Genomic DNA, 18,097 nt, shown 5'->3' with positions numbered 1-18,097 from the left:
TTCTTAGTTGATGGATGATGTCGGGGTTTTCCCGCCCAATCGGGTTTAGCGTGGTTCGAGCCAACTTCGTTCCCGAACTTGAACGTCTTTTCCTCCTCGCCCTGTAATCCGTCTCCAGTTTCTCCTCTCTTCCTCCACTCTTTCTACCGTCTTTCTTCCTTCACAATGGGTGGACACGCTGACGCTAAGACTGGCCAGTGAGTACTTCCTTTTGGTGCCCCTGTAGCTGGGGTGGGAGTCCGGTCGCACCCGCTCGATCGATTACCCGAGGAGTGCATGCAATGGACTCCATCCAGCTTCAATTGGGATGATACGTTGATTGGGATTGTTTACTGACTATGTGATCGCAGCTACATCGGCACCTGGGGTAAATTCGGTACGTGAACGATATGCCTTGACCTTCCGAACGCGCAAGCCACAAGCCGGAGACACCACGATCGCTAGATTCGACATCCCTCGACCCGACTAGCGACTGTGGACAACGACAGACAAAATCGCAATTGGAACAGTACACTAATACGCACACCTTTACAGGCTGCCCTACCCCCCAGCGCATTGCCACCTACGCCCTCTCGCCTAACCGCCAGCGCCCCTTCGCCGGTGCCTTCAACGCCGCTATCTTCAACAGCTTCCGTCGTTTCCGCAACCAGGTCCTCTACGTTGTTCCTCCCTTCGTCATTGCCTACGCTGCCATGAACTGGGCCGTTGAGCGGTAAGATCAACCACACCCCTTGGGAGACCATCAGCCAATGGAGCCCCATGCTGACAATATCTGTATAGCAACGACTACCTCAACTCCAAGCCCGGCCGCCTGCTTGAGGGTGGTGGTGATGAGGAGTAAATGGAGTTCCATTGAGTGGAAATGATGCCAATTTTTAATCTTTTGAGTTTGAGTTATACCGGAGTGCACACGCGAAAGTGCTGCGCGGCTGTATCAATTGTACAGTAAACTAGAAAGCAATCCACCGTTTGAGGTTTTCCTATGTCTGGCATGTTATTTTTAAGTGATCTGCCACGTTTGTTTAGCTTGTCAAAGAGCATATGGTGTAGATGTAGTGTTTTGTGAGGTGTATACTAGGGTCATCGTGATTTGGGCCGTCATCATTGGCTCAGCAGAGCTCAAGACCCTGACCGCCCCTCTCTTGACTTGTTTCCCCTCCAAAGTCCATCCGAACACCACCCAACTCCGATAAAGTCAATTGGACAATTTCTGTTACATGATAAGATATGATGTAGAATCTTGGCTTGCGTGAAATTTCCCTAAATAAGTGCCAACTTGCATGCCCGTAACTTTCGTCCCCACTGTAACCGGCAAAGTAAAAAATTCGCCCAAAACGACCAAACTTCCGCCGGTTTCTTTTTATTCGCATGCTTCGCTCCCTCCGTCTTCCTTTTCGCTCACTCAACCCTTTATATTTTTCAAGCCGTCGCTTTTCTTCTACCTTCATAATGAGCGAGATCACTCACCCCACCATTCAGGGTATGTTATTCCTTCTGCTAGTCTACCCCGCCATTCTAGTACCACCATCCCACCTTGCCCCTCAATTGCCCGCTGTCGCGCTCATAGCTAACCCCACCAATCTCCAGATGGATGGTTCTCCGAGCAGTCCGGCATGTGGCCCGGTCAGGCCATGAACCTCAAGGTTAAGGAGGTCCTGCACCACGAGAAGTCCAAGTACCAGGATGTCCTCGTCTTCGAGTCCACCGACTACGGCCGCGTCCTTGTCCTGGACAACGTTATCCAGTGCACCGAGCGTGATGAGTTCTCCTACCAGGAGATGATCACCCACCTGGCCATGAACGCCCACCCCAACCCCAAGAAGGTCCTCGTCATCGGTGGTGGTGACGGTGGTGTCCTCCGTGAGGTCGTCAAGCACGAGTCTGTTGAGGAGGCCATCCTGTGTGACATCGATGAGGCTGTCATCCGTGTCTCCAAGAAGTACCTCCCCGGCATGAGCATTGGCTTCCAGCACCCCAACGCTAAGACTCACGTCGGTGACGGCTTCGAGTTCCTCAAGGCCCGCAAGAACGAGTTCGATGTTATCATCACTGACAGCTCCGACCCCGAGGGTCCCGCTGAGAGCCTCTTCCAGAAGCCTTACTTCGAGCTCCTGAACGACGCCCTCCGTGAAGGCGGTGTTATCACTACCCAAGGTTGTTGTTCCCGTTCCTTTGTCTCTGTTGTCTTGCCTCACCTCCCACCATATTTACCCCATCGTGTCTCGATTTCAATTTTTTTCTTCTTATGTTATATTTATTTACGTGGCATTTCTTTCCAATTGGGACACTGGATCCATATCTTTATGGATATCTTAATGGACAAAAGCCCAAGAGAACATAGGCTAACATTTCCTGCACTATCCCGCACCTAACCCACTTTATGGGTTCGGTTCGATGGACTGTGCTTTTCTGATCATAGCCGAGAACCAATGGTTGCACCTTCCCCTGATCGCCGACCTGAAGAAGTCTTGCGGTGAGGTCTTCCCCGTCGCCGAGTACGCCTACACCACCATCCCCACCTACCCCTCCGGCCAGATCGGTTTCATGGTCTGCTGCAAGGACGCCAACCGCAACGTCAAGGAGCCCCTCCGCTCCTGGTCCCGCGAGGAGGAGGAGCGTCTCTGCCGCTACTACAACGCGGACATCCACCGTGCTGCTTTCGTGCTGCCCAACTTTGCTCGCAAGGCCCTTAACCAGTAAATCATTTCGTCTGATTTGAATTTCTTGGGCTGGCATTAGCAATATAGGATGATAAAAGTATGGAGAGGTTATGATACCTCATGATGAATGAAATAATTTCGGGATTAATATGTCTTCAGCTATTGTAGTCAAGTTCAATGCTTGAAATGTATTTTTCGTAAAAATGTCTAGGGCGCGGGCAGGTCAAGAGAGAGCCACTTAAGTACAACTTTGGCTGTATATCAGACGAACAACTAATTGACCGACTATCTACAGACTGTATTCTGAACGTCGACCAGATATAATGATGAATGCACTGAAATCTATATTGTACAGAAGTACATCCCATGTCATAATGTATGTGGGCCCGTTAACGTCGATGTATCCTGTTTACGCTAATCCTTTTTAAGGTAATATTTGCGTCAAACCAGTTCAGCCATCTCTCTAGCTCCCGCTTATAGCTCATTTATTCGTGCTATCAGATCAATCGGAAGATCCATACTGATATCGGATAGAAAGCCGATGCTGGCAGAGAACCCCCAAACATGGCTCAAGTGACGATGCAATTATGAAGTCCAGAGCCCCATAGCAAGTAATGATCATTTGTCAAGCAGATCCTAAGAGCGCTATAGTATGATTAGCAAAGTGGGACTCAAGGGCCTACGCAGTTAATGTAGTACTGTGCCTCGGTCTGTAGAAAACCACCCCGCAATAACAGAACCACTTCTCCCCACAATCATAACCTCCTTCAACCACAACCCAAAGTGCACAGAATCCAAACCCCAAACATGCCATACAAACACCACATCGCCATCTTAGGCGGCGGCACAATCGGCCTCTCAATGACAGCCCTCCACCTCCGCCGCCCAGACACAACTGTAACAATCTACGATCCACGCCCAGACTTCGAAGCCCAACTCCGAAGCACTCTACCGACCTTCCTAGATCCTCCTACCCAAAACCAAACCAAAGAAGAAATACTATCCGACCTTCTCTCAACTCGTCTGACCCTCGCAAAAACAATCCAAGAAGCTGTCCAAAACGCAACAATCATCCAAGAACAATCACCAGAACAAACAGCCTCGAAACAGGCTCTCTGGCAAGAAGTTACGCGGTATACGCAACCAGACGCACATCTATGGAGTAGTTCATCTGGGATCGCAGCCTCAGCCCAAAGCGCGCTTTGTACACCTGATGTCGTGGAACGGCTACTTGTTGCGCACCCGTTCAACCCGCCACATATAATGCCGCTTGTGGAGATTGTTCCTGGGCCTGGGACTAAAAGTGAGAGGGTCGAATATGCTAAGAGGTATTTTGAGCAGGTTCCGGGGCCGGGTTCATCTGGGTCTGAATTGCAGGAGCAGTACTACAGACCCATTGTGCTTCATAAAGAGATAGTCGGGTTCGTGGGGAATAGACTTGCGTTTGCGTTGTTGCGAGAAGCTTGTTATCTTGTTGGGGAGGGGGTTGTTTCAGTGAAGGATTTGGATGCGCTTGTTATGGCTAGTTTGGGACCTAGGTGGGCGGGGAGTGGAGTTTTTGAAAGCTACCATGCTGGTGGTGGGGAGGGTGGAATTGGGGCGTTTTTGGAGAAGTTGGCGCCGACTTTGAAGGATGTTTGGGGGCGGTTGGGGGATGTTGATATTGATGGGGAGCAGGGGGATGAAGCTGGAGCTGGGTTGTGGAGGGAGGCTGTTGTGAGACAGGCTGAGGAGGCCTATGGACCTTCTACTACGGCGGAGGAGCGTCGAAAGAAGGAGGTTATGACGAAGGGTATAGTTGAGATGCAAAACAAACTTCTTTGAGAGCTACTAGTTAGGTATACTTATAGGCCTACAAGGTTCTGAAGCTGTGGTTGGCAGACATCGCTCTATTTCATTCTTAAATATTGTGTATAAGGGCTGTCGCCTCTTAACTAAAAAACAATCATAACATTTTGACTCGTTTCGTCGTTCCTTACAGGATCTGCTGGAAGGCACGGTTGATGGGGGAGCGGACGTTGTGGCCCTTGTAGAAGTCGATGGTGGCAATAGCGCGCTTGCTGATGCCCTCGGGGGTGAACTCGAATTTCTGCAAAATGTAAGTAAAGAGCGGGAAAAGAGAGGATCAGAGAAACTTACGGCGTACACCTCCTTGTAGGGACCAGAAGCACCGAAGCGGTTAAGACCGAACTGCTCGTGAGCGTAACGCTCCCAACCCATGGTGGAGCAAGCCTCAACGGACAGAACGGGGATACCGTCGGGCAGGACAGACAGGCGGTACTCCTTGTCCTGAGCATCGAAGACCTCGAAGCAAGGAACGGAGACAACGCGGGCAGCGACACCGTGCTTCTCCTGGAGGTAGGTGGCAGCATCGATACAGATGCCGACCTCGGAACCGGTGGAGATAATGGTGACGGCAGCGTTGGGGGTATCAACAGCAACGTAGGCACCCTTGAGGGCACGCTCGATGGTGGAGTTCTCGAGCTGGGGCAGGTTCTGGCGGGTCAGGGCCAGGATGGAGGGAGTGTGCTTGGCAGTCAGAGCCGAGTAGTAGGCAGCGCTGGTCTCGTTGCCGTCAGCGGGACGCCAGACCATGCAGTTGGGCATGGCACGGAAGTGAGCCAGAGTCTCAATGGGCTGGTGAGTAGGACCGTCCTCACCCAGACCGATGGAGTCGTGGGTAGCGACGTGGATGACACGGACGCGGGACAGGGCCGACAGACGGAGGGCACCGGCAGCGTAGGAGACGAAGTTCAGGAAGGTACCACCGGCGGGGATGACGGTACCGTAGGCAGCCAGACCGTTCATGACGGCAGCCATGGCGTGCTCACGGACACCGTAGCGGAGGTAGCGGCCAGACCACTCACCAATGCCAAGCTGAGGGGGCTGGAAGTCGACGGCGTTCTTCCAGCGGGTGTTGTTAGAGCCAGTCAGATCAGCAGATCCGGAGAGCAGCTCGGGGACAACACTGTGAATCTTCTCAAGGACAGCCTCGGACAGCTTGCGGGAGGCGACAGCAGGGTCAGTGGACTTGTAGGTGGGGAGGCTCTTCTCCCAGCCCTCGGGCAGCTTGCCAGAAAGACGGCGCTTGAGGTCAGCGGCCTCGGTAGGGAAAGACTGCTCGTACTTCTGGAAGAGCTGGTTCCACTCCTGCTCCTTAGCGGCACCCTCAGCAGAGTGCTTGTGGTACAGGTCGTAGACCTCCTGGGGAACGACGAAGCTCTGCTCGGGGTCGAAGCCGAAGGAACGCTTGACCTGCTGGGCATCGTCAGCCTTGAGAGGGTTGCCGTGGACACCGCCGGTACCAGCCAGCTTGGAGCCGTAGCCAATGGTGGTGGTCAGCTTGATGACGGAGGGCTTGTCAGTGACCTGCTGACACTTGCGGATAGCGTCCTCAATTCCCTGGAGGTCGTTGTCACCGTCCTTGACCCACTCGGTGTGCCAGCCGTAGGCCTCGAAGCGCTGCATAACGTCCTCGGTGAAGGCGCACTTGGTGTCACCGTCTGGAAAGCGTTAGTCTGGATAGAGCTGCATTCAGGTGAAATTTGGTCACTCACCAATGGAAATGTGGTTGTCGTCGTAGATGGCAATCAGGTTGCCGAGCTTCAAGTGACCGGCCATGGAGGCGGCCTCACTGGCAATTCCCTCCATAGCACAACCATCACCGAAGAAGCAGTAGGTGTAGTTGTTGAAGAGCTCGAATTCGGGCTTGTTGAAGACACCACCGGAGTGAGCCTGGGCAATGGCCAGACCAACAGCGTTGGCGAAACCCTGACCGAGGGGACCGGTGGTCACCTCAATACCGGGAGTGTCGTGGGCCTCGGGGTGGCCGGGGGTGATGCTGTCGAGTTGCTAAAGGAAATCAGCACAAGCTTCTTCTGGGTATGGAATTCTTGAAAACTTACACGGAAAGCCTTCAGGTCATCCAGAGTGAGCTGGTAACCGAAGAGGTGGAGCAAAGAGTACTGCAACAAGCAGCCGTGGCCGTTACTGTTCGATCGTCGTGGTTAGAGGGGCTGGTCTTAATTGAGGGGTATTCTGCCGCGCGGGCAAGGAAAATGTGCTTCCGGGGAAGACGGAGGTGGCGGGTAGCACATACGACAGAACGAAACGATCACGGTTGGCCCAGTCAGGGTTCTTAGGGTTGAAGTTCATGAACTTGTTCCACAGGACGTGAGCCACGGGGGCCATGCCCATAGGGGCACCGGGGTGACCCGAGTTAGCCTTAGCAGCGGCATCAACCTAGAAGCGCAATCAGTATGGCTAATATAGGGAAATTATCGCGATGCAGTCAATTGTCTATGGGCGAAGCTCAATCGGAGCTTCGCTTTCCCATTGAGACCCTTGATTATGCTAGCGCCAGGTAGTAACGTACCGCGAGAAGGCGGATGGTGTTGACAGCCAACACGTCCAGATCAGAATAACCCATGATGGCAGATTCTGGTAGAATTGTCAGTAATTGGAAAGTGTAGGGAGGATCACAGCAACATACTCTTTCAAAATGGCTTAAGAAAGGATGAGGAAGGGAAAGGGAAGAAGGGGAGAGGAGGGGACGTATTTGTTGGTGGGGTATGATGTCTGTGGTGGGGCAACCGCCGCTGCAGTCCGGGCTTGGGATCTCACGGCGGTGCGAGCTACAATAACCCCCGGGACAATCTCCCTGCGGCCAATGGAGAAACTATCGATACGGTATAAAACCTCCCATTCTAGTCTAGAGCTACGCCATGCATCAACTAGCCTTACTTTCCACTATCTTCCGGGATTCTTTCCAGTATAAAGGGAGCTTTGGACACCTTCTACGGCTGAGTCAGCCAATGGCCAACGCGATCATGCAGCCAAGGTCGGCTCGAATGGTATTAAGATATTACATAGCAAAACAATACATGAAACGCAGGCAAATCATAAGCAAAAGAAAATTCCCACCGGACTACTCCCAACCGTTGGCCCTGTGATGTCCACCTCTACACCGGGAACCGCTCGGAGGACCCTGCTCCGGTCTCAGCAGAAATTAGCCGGGCCATATTCATTTCCCCTTCTCGACGGGTATAGACCAGGAGCTTAGGAGTTATGGATCTCGGCCTGGATGCAATAGATTATCAACCCAACATCAAAGGTCATGAGGTACAATCCTGCAGGTCGGCTTTCCCCAATCAGGTCAACCCGATTCGGTACGCAATCTTTACCAGAAAAACTGAAAACAGTGGAGGTTCCACCTCCACGTACGACTCGGTGTGCCAGATGGGAGGACTATTGCTGAGTCAGTCAATAGTACTCCGCTTTGCGGGCGATAGTATTCCGGTAGATTCTTATCGACATACATGCTACTCCAGGGCTAAGTAGATTTTGCTATTCTCTAAGCGGTGACCGCTGAACTCGATATGCCACCGTCCCATCAGCTTGACTCAGCGGTGCTATGCCGGCTGTTTAAGCGACATAGATGCTTATTATGCATATTATGGTGGGGTGTTCATGGACATGACTGCAGGGGTCTAAAGACAAACGGAGGCCGATGTCCTTATTGGCAATCTCACTACTATAACCCCCATATCCCCCCACACCAATGAAGCATATATTTTAAGCCCGTGCTCGAATTATAGTTGTTCGGGCTTTGAATATGCCAAATTTGGCAAGTCCCCGTAAGTGGATCTTTCGCGGAGTATTTCTTCCGTGAGCCCTATATGAGCTAGACCTATCCATACTTGTCCATACTCCGCGGGTAAATTGCTCTGAAAAATTATGGATATATTCGATTAATACCGAGATATGCTTTTTACAACCAAATTTCGACAAACAGTAGATCCCACATGGTTCAAAACATCACTGCTTGAATGGCAGGTAAAAGGAGGGACCAGTATTCTCGCGACTAGTTTCCGCCCTCTCAGCAGGACGCGACAATTCTCGTCGGATGATATCAACCAATTCCTCCTTCTCTTCCATGGTACTCGCAGTTCCACGTCGTTGCATAGCAGCACCTTCCTCCGGCTCATTGAGAGGCGTTTCGCCCTCCAGGGCATCCGGTCTAGTTTCTTGCGCCTGTTTCTCAGCAACAGCCGCCTCAATACGCTGCTGTAATGAGATCTCCTCCGCCTCCTGTTTGATAGTGCTATAATGAGCCCGTCGATAAACGCCTATCGAGCTGAGAGCGATGCTAACGATCTCATAAGCGAACATCACAGGAAGCGCATAATTGAGTTGGGGGTTGCAGCCACCAGACCAGATATCGATTAGAACCTGGAATACGCTATGCGCTGGGAGCGCGTATCCGACTTTGTAGAATCCCGGCGAAAGTTCAAATGGGAGGAGGATGGATGTGACGTTCAGTACAACCCAGGATATGAGTGCCATAGGGACGAGTGGAGGCGGGAGCCAGATAGTAAAGACGTCGAGCACGAGAAAATTCAAGTGAGCGAAGAGCCAGAGTGCCATCCAGGTAAGCACGAATTGGTTGCCGTTTACATGCCAGCCATGTCGGAAAGCCCAGATAGCGCCTGCTGTAGATAGAGACCCGGCGAACGTGTAGAGACCAGAGATAATTTGACGCACTATCACAATCCGGTGGGGTGAGACCGCGGTGTAAAGTTTGAATTGCTGGTAGAGACCGTTGATGAATCCCAGGTAGAAGAATTCTTGGATCAGTATCAGAATTATGACAAGAGTGTTGTAGATCAGCCGCGATCCTTGCTCGGTTGTCTGGATATCTATCGAGGCTAAAGTCCACGGATTGACATAAACAGCGATTGCTGCGGGATCCGAGCTGTTTACGGTCTGGAGCAATTGTTTCCCGCCTTCTTCGAAGTAAACCACCCGTGCAGCTTGTGATAATGTTTTCAGGCTTTGAGAGACAGAAGAATCAACTACAGTCGGGTAGCGCGCTTCATTCCACACCATTGTAAGGACATTGCTTGAGTTGTATGAGGAGGCGGCTGAGCCTCCCCTAGCGCGGCGAGTAAGTGGTCCGTTGCATTGGCTGTGGTGTAAAGTGCTGCCCAGTATTTGATATTGCAGATAGCCTCGATGGTGAGATCAGGCTGGGGGAATGCAAGAGTGGATTGCTCAATCAGTGTTGGAAACCCCGGGCCTTTGAGTTTCTGATAGGCATCACGAACAGCTGTGCCAATTGCGGCACCATCATAATCGACGAAAAGGATGTTGATGTTATCAACATGTGTCGTCTGTTGAAATAGCGATCCGAAAATATAGCAAAAGAGCCCCAGGAACAGAAGCTGCAAGATCAGGAGGTTGATGCTTGCACCTTTTAGTACGGCCAGTCGAATAGGCCGAACCGACGGGTGGTTGATCCCGAGTCGCGGCTGCCGAGCTTTCGGATAAAATCCCATGGGGCTAGTGATCCGATCGGAAATGATTTGCAAATATCTGCAGAAGCTTCTTTAAGCGCCAACAGCTTGATTAAATACTCTTAGTGAGGTGAGGTTATAAACTATAAGTGAGGCATCAATGTTTTCAGACCCCGAGTCAAGGCGTTTGAAGAAGTGAGATCTGGCGGGGTCGGTCGGCGCTATATATCCTATTTCAAGGTTTGTGGCGGAAGCATAGCTCGTGTCAGATTTGAATAAAGCACGGCCAGGATCACCTTCGAGTTTCGAGAATGCACCAAGTCTCCTATGTACTTTGGCCTCCTGGCATCATCGATGAACAGTATCGTGGCATCAAATAAGAAAGCAGTATCTAGTCTCATTGATTATGAAGATCGCGAAAATTTAAACGCGCTGAAGTGAATAATAAAGTTGGGCGCGACCCTACATTCCAAGCCCCGGACCCAGAAAAAGGGGGCATTATTACGCATCCCGTTCGTGTGCATGCTTCCCTTCCCCCCAAATCGAACGCCGAATAATCAAACACCGAAAATCGAGACCATTGCACGCTATCAATACTCTTTTACGGGCGCTTCGTGAAAACTAACTGAGCTCCATCCTAGACCATGAATTAGCACAACCTTTCGAGGGCCACGAGACCAAACATTGATAGAATGTGCGAACAGAACATACCATTGGGAACAGGGTCGCAAACACTCTGATTTCTTCGGATTTATCCGTAGCATGGTGCGTCCAGTCAAGTTCCATCGATGCTTTACCAATCATCGCCGCCATGGATAGGGGTACATATCTCCTCGCAAGGCAATCGTGTGCCCCCGCTCCGAAGACAAGCCAATTTTTCGTTTTGGACTCGGCATCCCCTGTGATCCAGCGCTCAGGATCAAAAACTTCCGGCTCTGGATATGCCTCCGGATCATGCAGAGCCGGGTAGCAAGATGGAATGACCATGGATCCCTTCGGAACGGTATAGTCTGGCGTAATGGGGAAGTTCTTCTTGGCCAGATAAGGAACGAAGATAACCGGTGGTCGGTGACGGAGGAGTTCCTTGATGACAGCGCTGGTATAGGTAAGAGATTCTAACATAGCGAGATCACATGGCTTTGTTTTGTCACCATTGCGTGCAGCAAGGTTCTCCTCGCGAAGTCGATTGAGTACATCGGGTCGCTGAGCGAGGATCTGGAAAAGCCAAGTTGTGGCACTGCTCGAGGCATCTTGTGAGGCGAAGAGGAAGCTGAACAAGGTCTCACTGATCTCTTCGTTTGTGAACTCACGGACCAAATTTGTGGGCTTCGCAGCGTCTTTTTCACCAGCGGCAATCTTCTCATAATATTTCTTCGACTCCATCATATGCAATACCCAATGATCCACGATACAGGTTGGAGTCGCTCCGGCTGCCATGTTTTCCTTGCATTTTGCCGCGCACTTGGCGAACTCGACACGAACTGCATCGGAAATTCGTTTTCCTTTCCATGGCTTTGTGAAGGGAATGTAAATCGACAGAGGGACGTTTACCAACTCAAGGGCAGCGGTGGCGTGGTAAAAGTCATCGGCAATCTTTTTGACCGCGTCTTGGGATATATAATCTCCGAAGAAAGTACGACATGAGATCGCGCAGTTGATCTCACGAAACATTGTCATGAAAGCCATTGGCTTGTTGTCATTTTCCTTGCTAGCGGTGATGAACTTGTCAAAGTAGTGGGTGAATACTCTCTCTTGAATAGGAAAGTAGGTTGCCAGGGCCCTGTTGGTGAACAGAGGTGTCAAACCCCTGCGATACTCGGTGTGGGCCTTACCTTGAAGAAAGACCCAATTTGTGCGTCCCAGGATGTCTTTAGCAAGAGGCACGATACAGGGCTCGGCGTATGAAGGGGACTTGAACACCTTGTGTGCGATGTCTCGGTCGGAGGCAAGGACAACAAATCTGCGGATATGTGAGTAAGAGCTCTGGTGAGACGTAATCAGGTCGAAGACGGTTGGTGCGAAGATACATACTTGTGAAATACCGAAACGCAGCTGAGGGGCCCACTCGCCCATTGTGCAAGGTACTCTTCAAACTTTGGGTCGAGAGCCTGAAGAAATGGGCCAATAAGAGGAATTTTGAATGAGGGCCCAGCAATTGAGCCTTTGCGCTTGATATACATGACTTTGGTATTATTAGCCACAGGAATATTGGCCGGTATCCGGAATTGCATACCTTGGTCATAGATTACTACTCCCAGCAGAAAAGTCACAATATATTGCCAAGTGGACCAACCGACAAGAGCATTAGGTAAAAGGCTTCCAGTAGTGGAGGGCCCAGCAAGCCATGTTGGTGGGAGCTCATGTTGAGCGCTGGAGTTGCTGATGAACTCAACAGACATGGCGGTAATTTGATGGCTAGTAGCCTTGCAACGTCTAACACGTTTAGAAGGGATACTCCAGCGCCTTCTTATAAGGAGAGCCTTTTATGTGGGTCACGTTAGAAAGACAAATATTAGATTTAAGGTAGACAGGAGTCGTCGGCACTCTGCATACTAGCACGAATTAGATGGACGGACTTCGGGGCAAGTCGACCCCTGGCGGGTCCGTGAATTTACAAGTTATGAATTTTTGCGGGAACTGAATCATGATTGCCCAATTAACAATCAAATTATACCGTACGATCTCCAGGCTATCCAATTGAGCCATTTTGATACTATCAAGATCCTTGATGCCGTAAGCATAGTTCAACGGCATCGGCATAGATTGACCACGGGGTCTAGTCCTGTTCGGGTTAGCGCTGAAAATGGCATCCGGGGTCTAGTCCTGATGAGGAAATCCACATTCAATTGTAAGCGGGGGATCTACTCATCTAAGAGCATTGTATGATCGATCGGAATTGCCGGGCTTGAGAAAATTAGTAGCCCCTTAACGCCGGATGAGCCCATATTAATAGGCCATATCGCCACCCGGAATGGTGGAATTCACTTTCCTACATAGTGCAACCTTTCCTCTTTATGCGACGTGGTGAAGAAGTAAGGGATTCTTCCAGAGATCAGGATCAACCTCATATTTCCCCTAAGTTCATTCTGCATGCATATATGCGACATCACCCGACAATAATGGCAATACTGTAGTTAGATAGGGCTATTTGTAGTCTATAAGCCCCCAAGGCGGTGTGGGGCATGGGTAACAAAGACTAGACTGTCTCCACCAACCCTCTTCCTCCTGGAATTAATTATTCAACTTTCACAAACGCGCCGGGCCTTGTTCCCTCCCCAAAATGCGCCAAACGCTACGTCGGTCCTGCGCTGCCTGTTTTAAGTCTAAAATTAGCTGTGATCTTCGTACGCCCCGCTGCTCTCGTTGCAACAAGCGTCAAATACAATGCGTCTATGCCAATGAACCCTGGGCGGCGCCGGCTGCCCCCGGCAGAGAAGAGAGCGCTCTAACAAAACGGGACGTGTCCGTTTCATTGACCGACTGCACATTTGGATCGCTCGATCCATTCGATTCTTATCCTCAGACACGATTTCCGCGGGAACAAGTCCAACGTCTCATATATGGCTGTACGTATGCGCTGCGTCGAGGAATTGAGCGAAGCCTTGCTTACATGTTTAGTCCTTCATAAAATCGCTTTTCAATATTACCCTCTTGATATGAGCACCACATCAAATCCATTCCTTATCTCTTGGTGGCCGCTTGCTCTCGGCGATCCGGCTTTATTCCATGTTTCCTTACAAACGGCATGCCTTGATGAAGAGTTGTTGGCGCAAAAAGGGTTCCAATCCTCAGAACTTCTTATGGCGGATTCTGTCGCTTTATTAAGGCGCAAAGTTGAGAATATGTCACTGGCTGTACAAGACGGTACTATGAACTCCGTTATCACCTTGGCAGCCATCGAGGTAAGACACTCAACATTTACTACTCTTGCATCCAGGCCAATCACTGACAATGCAATTCATGAAGTTTGGCAAAGGGAATATCGAAGTCAGCCAAATGCACGTTGATGGAGTGAAGAAATTGGTCAACATGAGAGGTGGCATCAATTCAGTGAGACAGACCAGTCCGCTTACTGCGCGAATGGTCAGCTGGTGAGTAACCCATGGAAATATGAGGAAGTTAGAGGCTGATTTATTAAAGGGTGTCAATGCTCATCATGGGCCATCCTCAGTTCGACACTCAAGACGACGTCGGTCTTGGAGATGGTATACCTTGCATCCCGGAATGGCAGCTGGACCCAACCGCCCTTAATGAATTGTCCGGATTCAATAATATCGACGTCGACTATGATGTTTGGAATGTTTTCATACGTCTCCGCAGCGTGCTAGAACGATCACAGCGAATGCCTTTCTCACCAACACAACTTCACGACCTCACCTGCTTTGTCGTACATCGACTTCTTCTTTCTACCCCGAACACGGAAAACCCCCAGCCGTCACCAATCACTGAGTCTCTTCGCTACGCAATTATAATATATATGCTCATCATCCAGGGGCCAACGTACTACTCACATGCAGTCATTATGAATTCAATGGTCACCCGGTTTGTGGAATGTTTCAAACAACTCGAATCAGCACCTCGCGTGTATGATCCACTTGATGTTTGGTTTATTTCAATTGGACTGTTGACTTCCACGGGCACACCCAACTACGAATGGTTTATTGAGAAAGCACAGGTTGTCTCAGCATCTTTGCAGTTGAATGATTTCGAAGATGCCCTCGTCCAAATTAAGAGCGTCCTGTGGTTGGAAACACCACAGGGTGACGAAAACTTTCGATCACATTGGGATCATGTTCTCAATGTTGAGAATACACCGCAGTCTCTGCAATCTTTGCAACTCACTTTCAGTGTCTCCCCGAGAAGCAACAGTCCAGGAATTCTATAACAATTTCATCTACCGAATTAATATATCACAGAGCAGAACTACCCGGGGAATGATGAGGCTGGTCCTCTTGGATACCGTAAGGGTATCAAACCTAAATGAACAAACTATTTTTAGGGAATCGCTTTTCATTAGAATTATACTTCAATGATACCATTTCTATAATAATTTCCCGATCAGAATTTGCGATCTTTGCTCTAACAAGCCTAGTTTACTCCGGATTTAGTGAATGACTGGTACTGCGCATGATTTTAGAGTATTAAACAAAATTGAAATTCTATGACTTTGTACAAGCGAAGCTTCTTTGCAACCTCTTAGGTTGCTTCTGAAATTCATGAATCCGTCGCACTCAGGCTATGCAAACAAAAAAAAATCAACAAAAGACACCAACTACAGCTGAAGCATCTCAACAGCCAAATCATAAGCCACAGTCTTCAACTCCCACTCACGCGTACCCGGAACAGCCTTCTTATCGAAATTATGATTGCACCTCGGCATCCTCTGATAAACAACATTCCTCTCCGGATCCTTCTTCAACTGCGTCGCCAACCTTTCACCCTCATCAGCAAGAAGATCATAACCAGCCGTTATAACAAGAACATTTTTCGGAAACCGCGCCGGATCAGCAAACGCAGGCAGAAGCCTAGGATCCCGTCTATCAACCTCAGCCTGAACATAACACCTCGCAAAAAGCCTCATAGTGGATACAGGAATCGTACGTCCACCCGCCTCCGGCGCAACCAACGTAGCCGGATCATTGTGCCCCTCTGTACTGGGGTAGAAAGTGATAACAGAATGGAAAGTATCTTTCGGGAATAAAGTTGATGCGGCGACCAGTGCGAGATTGCCTCCGGCACTAAAGCCTGACACTGCTACGCGTGTGAGATCATAGGTTGCGGGTTGCTGCAGGACCCATTTGATGACATCTTCGACATCGTGCACTGCAGCTGGAAAGGGATTCTCGGGTGAGAGTCTGTATTGAACATCTAGGACTGTGTAATCTGTGCGTTGGCTGATTTCTCGACAGAATGCATCGTCGCTACCGTGCGCTGGGATGACAAAACCGCTTCCGTGGAAGTTGATCAAGACAGGGCCTGGACCTGGGTCCTTTTTTTGTAAGGGTTTGTAGATATGGACTTTGATATTGCGTCGTGGATCCCGAGATGGGAGGTTATGGATTGCATCTGGGTTAAAAGTGAAGGTTCCCTCAACTAGTCTGACTAGGATTCTCAGGATTAGGGCCATAATTTTAAGCCTTAGATAGGCTAGATAAGTTATGAGCCACATCTTGAAGTCAGTGGGAATGAATTGATCGTCGGAATTGTGGGAATCTGGGCGTTTGGCCACTTTTATAGGCTCCACCATCGTGAACTTTGGTCGCGTGCAAAATTTCCTCGTCAGAATTTTTTTTCTTTGGTCTGTGCGACTTATGCGAGGTCCGCCTATTATGCACAGAATTTGGGGGCGCAAGCAGGTTTTTAAGGATCGGGTGATGCGGCAGGAACCTGGTTTAAACTTTTCCGTCATCGAATGTGCATCAGATTACGTAGTGTGGTCTGGTACCTTACTGCCAACTGGTCACTATTATGAAGAGATTTCCAATTAGGAAAAGTGGGTCCAGGTACTAGATCTCCTCTACAGACGACGAAATGACATCATAGCACAGTTGGGTTCCACGCTACCTTAATTTACACAAGTCTCTCATTCTTGGTTTCAGTAAATGTTAATAGCAGTAGTTATCGCTCCATCAATTTACGTAATATCTCACCAGTCCTTTAACCAACCCTCAATCTGCTCGGCTCTCCTCGCTGCGTCCTCCAGAGATACATACCCCGACTCATCCTTATTGCCAAAACTAATTAAGGAATGCAGTACTGATCGCGCTGGAACAGGCACTTGCACCTGCCTTTCTGACCAATCCCACGAGACCTGATCCAACTTGTCCGTGTCAAACTGGTGCACTGCGATAGTCACCGGCTCGGCGTATGCGTCGGCTTGCAGCGAGATACCAGCAGGCGCGGTCAATCGAATCGTGCCCGTTTCTCCGGTCAAGGTCCACGACAATGACGGATCACCAGGGTAAGGCTGACCACGATGGAAATACGCGATCAGACTAGCGTTAGCACGTACATGAGAGGATTCAGGTAGGGATCCTGTTTTGTAATTAGCGCTGTGGTACAAGTTATCATCCTCTCGTTCCGACTTACCATGCAGACTCAGTAAGTCAGGGACGTCGGAGCGAATCGAGTCAATAATTGCGTTCGTTTGGGGATCTCGAACGCGGATGTCTGGACGCTGGATCTGGAGGTGCACATGGTCCGTTCCGGGGATGATATCACCCACGACGGATTGGACATAGTCGATGACTGAGTATGATTAGAACCAACCTCACGGAGCATTGCAGGAAAACTGTTCTCACCATGTCCGAATCCAATCGTAATGGGATTCCCGCCGATATTCCTCTCGGCAAAATACTTTAATCCCACCGGCAAGATTTCTCGATCTCTTGTGCCTCCAAAAATTCTTACTTCACTACTAAGAAGCTTGCCAATTCTTCCCGATGCGAGTATCTCTTTGACTCGTACTACCGGCGGCGCAAATCGTCCTTGTAATCCTACTGCCACGCGGGCCCCACCTTGTGTGGCGGCAGCAATCAACTCATCTATCTCACTTTTGTTCGATGCGATTGGCCACTCGATGTATACATCTTTTCCAGCCAGGAGGCTAGGTAGGACTGTTTCGTGGTGCTTATCGACCCGGGTGTTGCAAAGGACGAGGTCAATGGCAGGGTCCGCTGCGAGGGAGGCAGGATCGCCGTATGGTTTTACGGTTGAGAAATCAAGATTGTAAGTTTCGATGGCATTGGATGCTGCGGTGGCGCTGCTGTTACATAAAGCGTTGATGGTGAAGACAGCCTTACCGCTTGGGGAGAGGAGGGAAGGGAGGTGGGCGGCTGCGGCCCAGTTGGTTGTTGCTCCTGAGGAGAGGCCAATTATGGCAGTGCGGAGGGGAGGGGACATTTCACTTTCCAGATAGAGGATTATCAATCGAAGCAAGGTTTAATAAGTGACTTGAAATGTGCTTTACGGGTTTCTCAGAGGTGAAGATTGAGGGCTTTTATATGGTCATCTCTCTTTGCAGGATTCAAACTAAAATAGCGACTTCTTTACTCTGATGGTACTATCCTCGTATCAGTTGCTTTACCCCTCCTTTCTCCTTCTATTACCAATCCTGAACTGACTGAATTTAGTGCTGAGTCT

General features: G+C 49.9%; 9 protein-coding genes across 9 annotated transcripts; 4 read left to right on the top strand and 5 right to left on the bottom strand.

Moving 5' to 3' along the window:
• Nucleotides 1–165: 165 nt before the first annotated feature.
• Nucleotides 166–841, top strand: N7503_006428 (ubiquinol--cytochrome-c reductase subunit 8; the record flags this gene model as incomplete). Its single annotated transcript, XM_057065975.1, has 4 exons — nt 166–197; nt 351–376; nt 535–712; nt 781–841. The coding sequence occupies 4 exons, from the start codon at nt 166–168 to the stop codon at nt 839–841; spliced, it is 297 nt and encodes a 98-aa protein (XP_056921444.1).
• Nucleotides 842–1,309: 468 nt separating this feature from the next.
• N7503_006427 (spermidine synthase) lies at nt 1,310–2,804 on the top strand. Its single transcript, XM_057065974.1, has 3 exons — nt 1,310–1,480; nt 1,588–2,157; nt 2,420–2,804. Exons 1-3 carry the CDS (start codon nt 1,369–1,371, stop codon nt 2,698–2,700), a joined length of 963 nt encoding a protein of 320 aa, XP_056921443.1. The 5' UTR covers nt 1,310–1,368; the 3' UTR covers nt 2,701–2,804.
• Nucleotides 2,805–3,467: 663 nt separating this feature from the next.
• Nucleotides 3,468–4,484, top strand: N7503_006426 (uncharacterized protein; the record flags this gene model as incomplete). Its single annotated transcript, XM_057065973.1, has 1 exon — nt 3,468–4,484. One exon carries the CDS (start codon nt 3,468–3,470, stop codon nt 4,482–4,484), a length of 1,017 nt encoding a protein of 338 aa, XP_056921442.1.
• A 151-nt stretch (nt 4,485–4,635) lies between these two features.
• Nucleotides 4,636–7,089, bottom strand: tktA (transketolase tktA; the record flags this gene model as incomplete). The annotated part of the gene is made up of 6 exons (XM_057065972.1): nt 4,636–4,749; nt 4,800–6,163; nt 6,218–6,512; nt 6,566–6,650; nt 6,760–6,902; nt 7,036–7,089. 6 exons carry the CDS (start codon nt 7,087–7,089, stop codon nt 4,636–4,638), a joined length of 2,055 nt encoding a protein of 684 aa, XP_056921441.1.
• A 1,388-nt stretch (nt 7,090–8,477) lies between these two features.
• Nucleotides 8,478–9,997, bottom strand: N7503_006424 (SNG1 family protein; the record flags this gene model as incomplete). Its single annotated transcript, XM_057065971.1, has 2 exons — nt 8,478–9,492; nt 9,519–9,997. 2 exons carry the CDS (start codon nt 9,995–9,997, stop codon nt 8,478–8,480), a joined length of 1,494 nt encoding a protein of 497 aa, XP_056921440.1.
• A 559-nt stretch (nt 9,998–10,556) lies between these two features.
• Nucleotides 10,557–12,354, bottom strand: N7503_006423 (Cytochrome P450 61; the record flags this gene model as incomplete). The annotated part of the gene is made up of 4 exons (XM_057065970.1): nt 10,557–10,592; nt 10,667–11,915; nt 11,987–12,137; nt 12,189–12,354. The coding sequence occupies 4 exons, from the start codon at nt 12,352–12,354 to the stop codon at nt 10,557–10,559; spliced, it is 1,602 nt and encodes a 533-aa protein (XP_056921439.1).
• An 881-nt stretch (nt 12,355–13,235) lies between these two features.
• Nucleotides 13,236–14,840, top strand: N7503_006422 (Zn(II)2Cys6 transcription factor; the record flags this gene model as incomplete). Its single annotated transcript, XM_057065969.1, has 4 exons — nt 13,236–13,521; nt 13,574–13,857; nt 13,922–14,046; nt 14,096–14,840. 4 exons carry the CDS (start codon nt 13,236–13,238, stop codon nt 14,838–14,840), a joined length of 1,440 nt encoding a protein of 479 aa, XP_056921438.1.
• A 387-nt stretch (nt 14,841–15,227) lies between these two features.
• N7503_006421 (alpha/beta hydrolase) lies at nt 15,228–16,202 on the bottom strand (the record flags this gene model as incomplete). The annotated part of the gene is made up of 1 exon (XM_057065968.1): nt 15,228–16,202. The coding sequence occupies one exon, from the start codon at nt 16,200–16,202 to the stop codon at nt 15,228–15,230; it is 975 nt and encodes a 324-aa protein (XP_056921437.1).
• Nucleotides 16,203–16,601: 399 nt separating this feature from the next.
• Nucleotides 16,602–17,857, bottom strand: N7503_006420 (Gfo/Idh/MocA family protein; the record flags this gene model as incomplete). Its single annotated transcript, XM_057065967.1, has 3 exons — nt 16,602–16,990; nt 17,045–17,203; nt 17,257–17,857. 3 exons carry the CDS (start codon nt 17,855–17,857, stop codon nt 16,602–16,604), a joined length of 1,149 nt encoding a protein of 382 aa, XP_056921436.1.
• Between the last annotated feature and the right edge of the window lie 240 nt (nt 17,858–18,097).

The sequence above is a fragment of the Penicillium pulvis genome (assembly GCF_028828015.1).
Source record: "Penicillium pulvis strain IBT 33274 chromosome Unknown contig_3_segment0_segment0, whole genome shotgun sequence".
Taxonomy (NCBI): domain Eukaryota; kingdom Fungi; phylum Ascomycota; class Eurotiomycetes; order Eurotiales; family Aspergillaceae; genus Penicillium; species Penicillium pulvis.
This window is presented reverse-complemented; position numbering and strand designations above follow the sequence as displayed.

Coding starts and splice junctions, on each gene's coding strand:
- N7503_006427 (XM_057065974.1), top strand. CDS start 1,369: ATGCTTCGCTCCCTCCGTCTTCCTTTTCGCTCACTCAACCCTTTATAT. Junction 1,481..1,587: donor CACTCACCCCACCATTCAGG/GTATGTTATTCC, acceptor ACCAATCTCCAG/ATGGATGGTTCTCCGAGCAG. Junction 2,158..2,419: donor TGTTATCACTACCCAAGGTT/GTTGTTCCCGTT, acceptor TTCTGATCATAG/CCGAGAACCAATGGTTGCAC.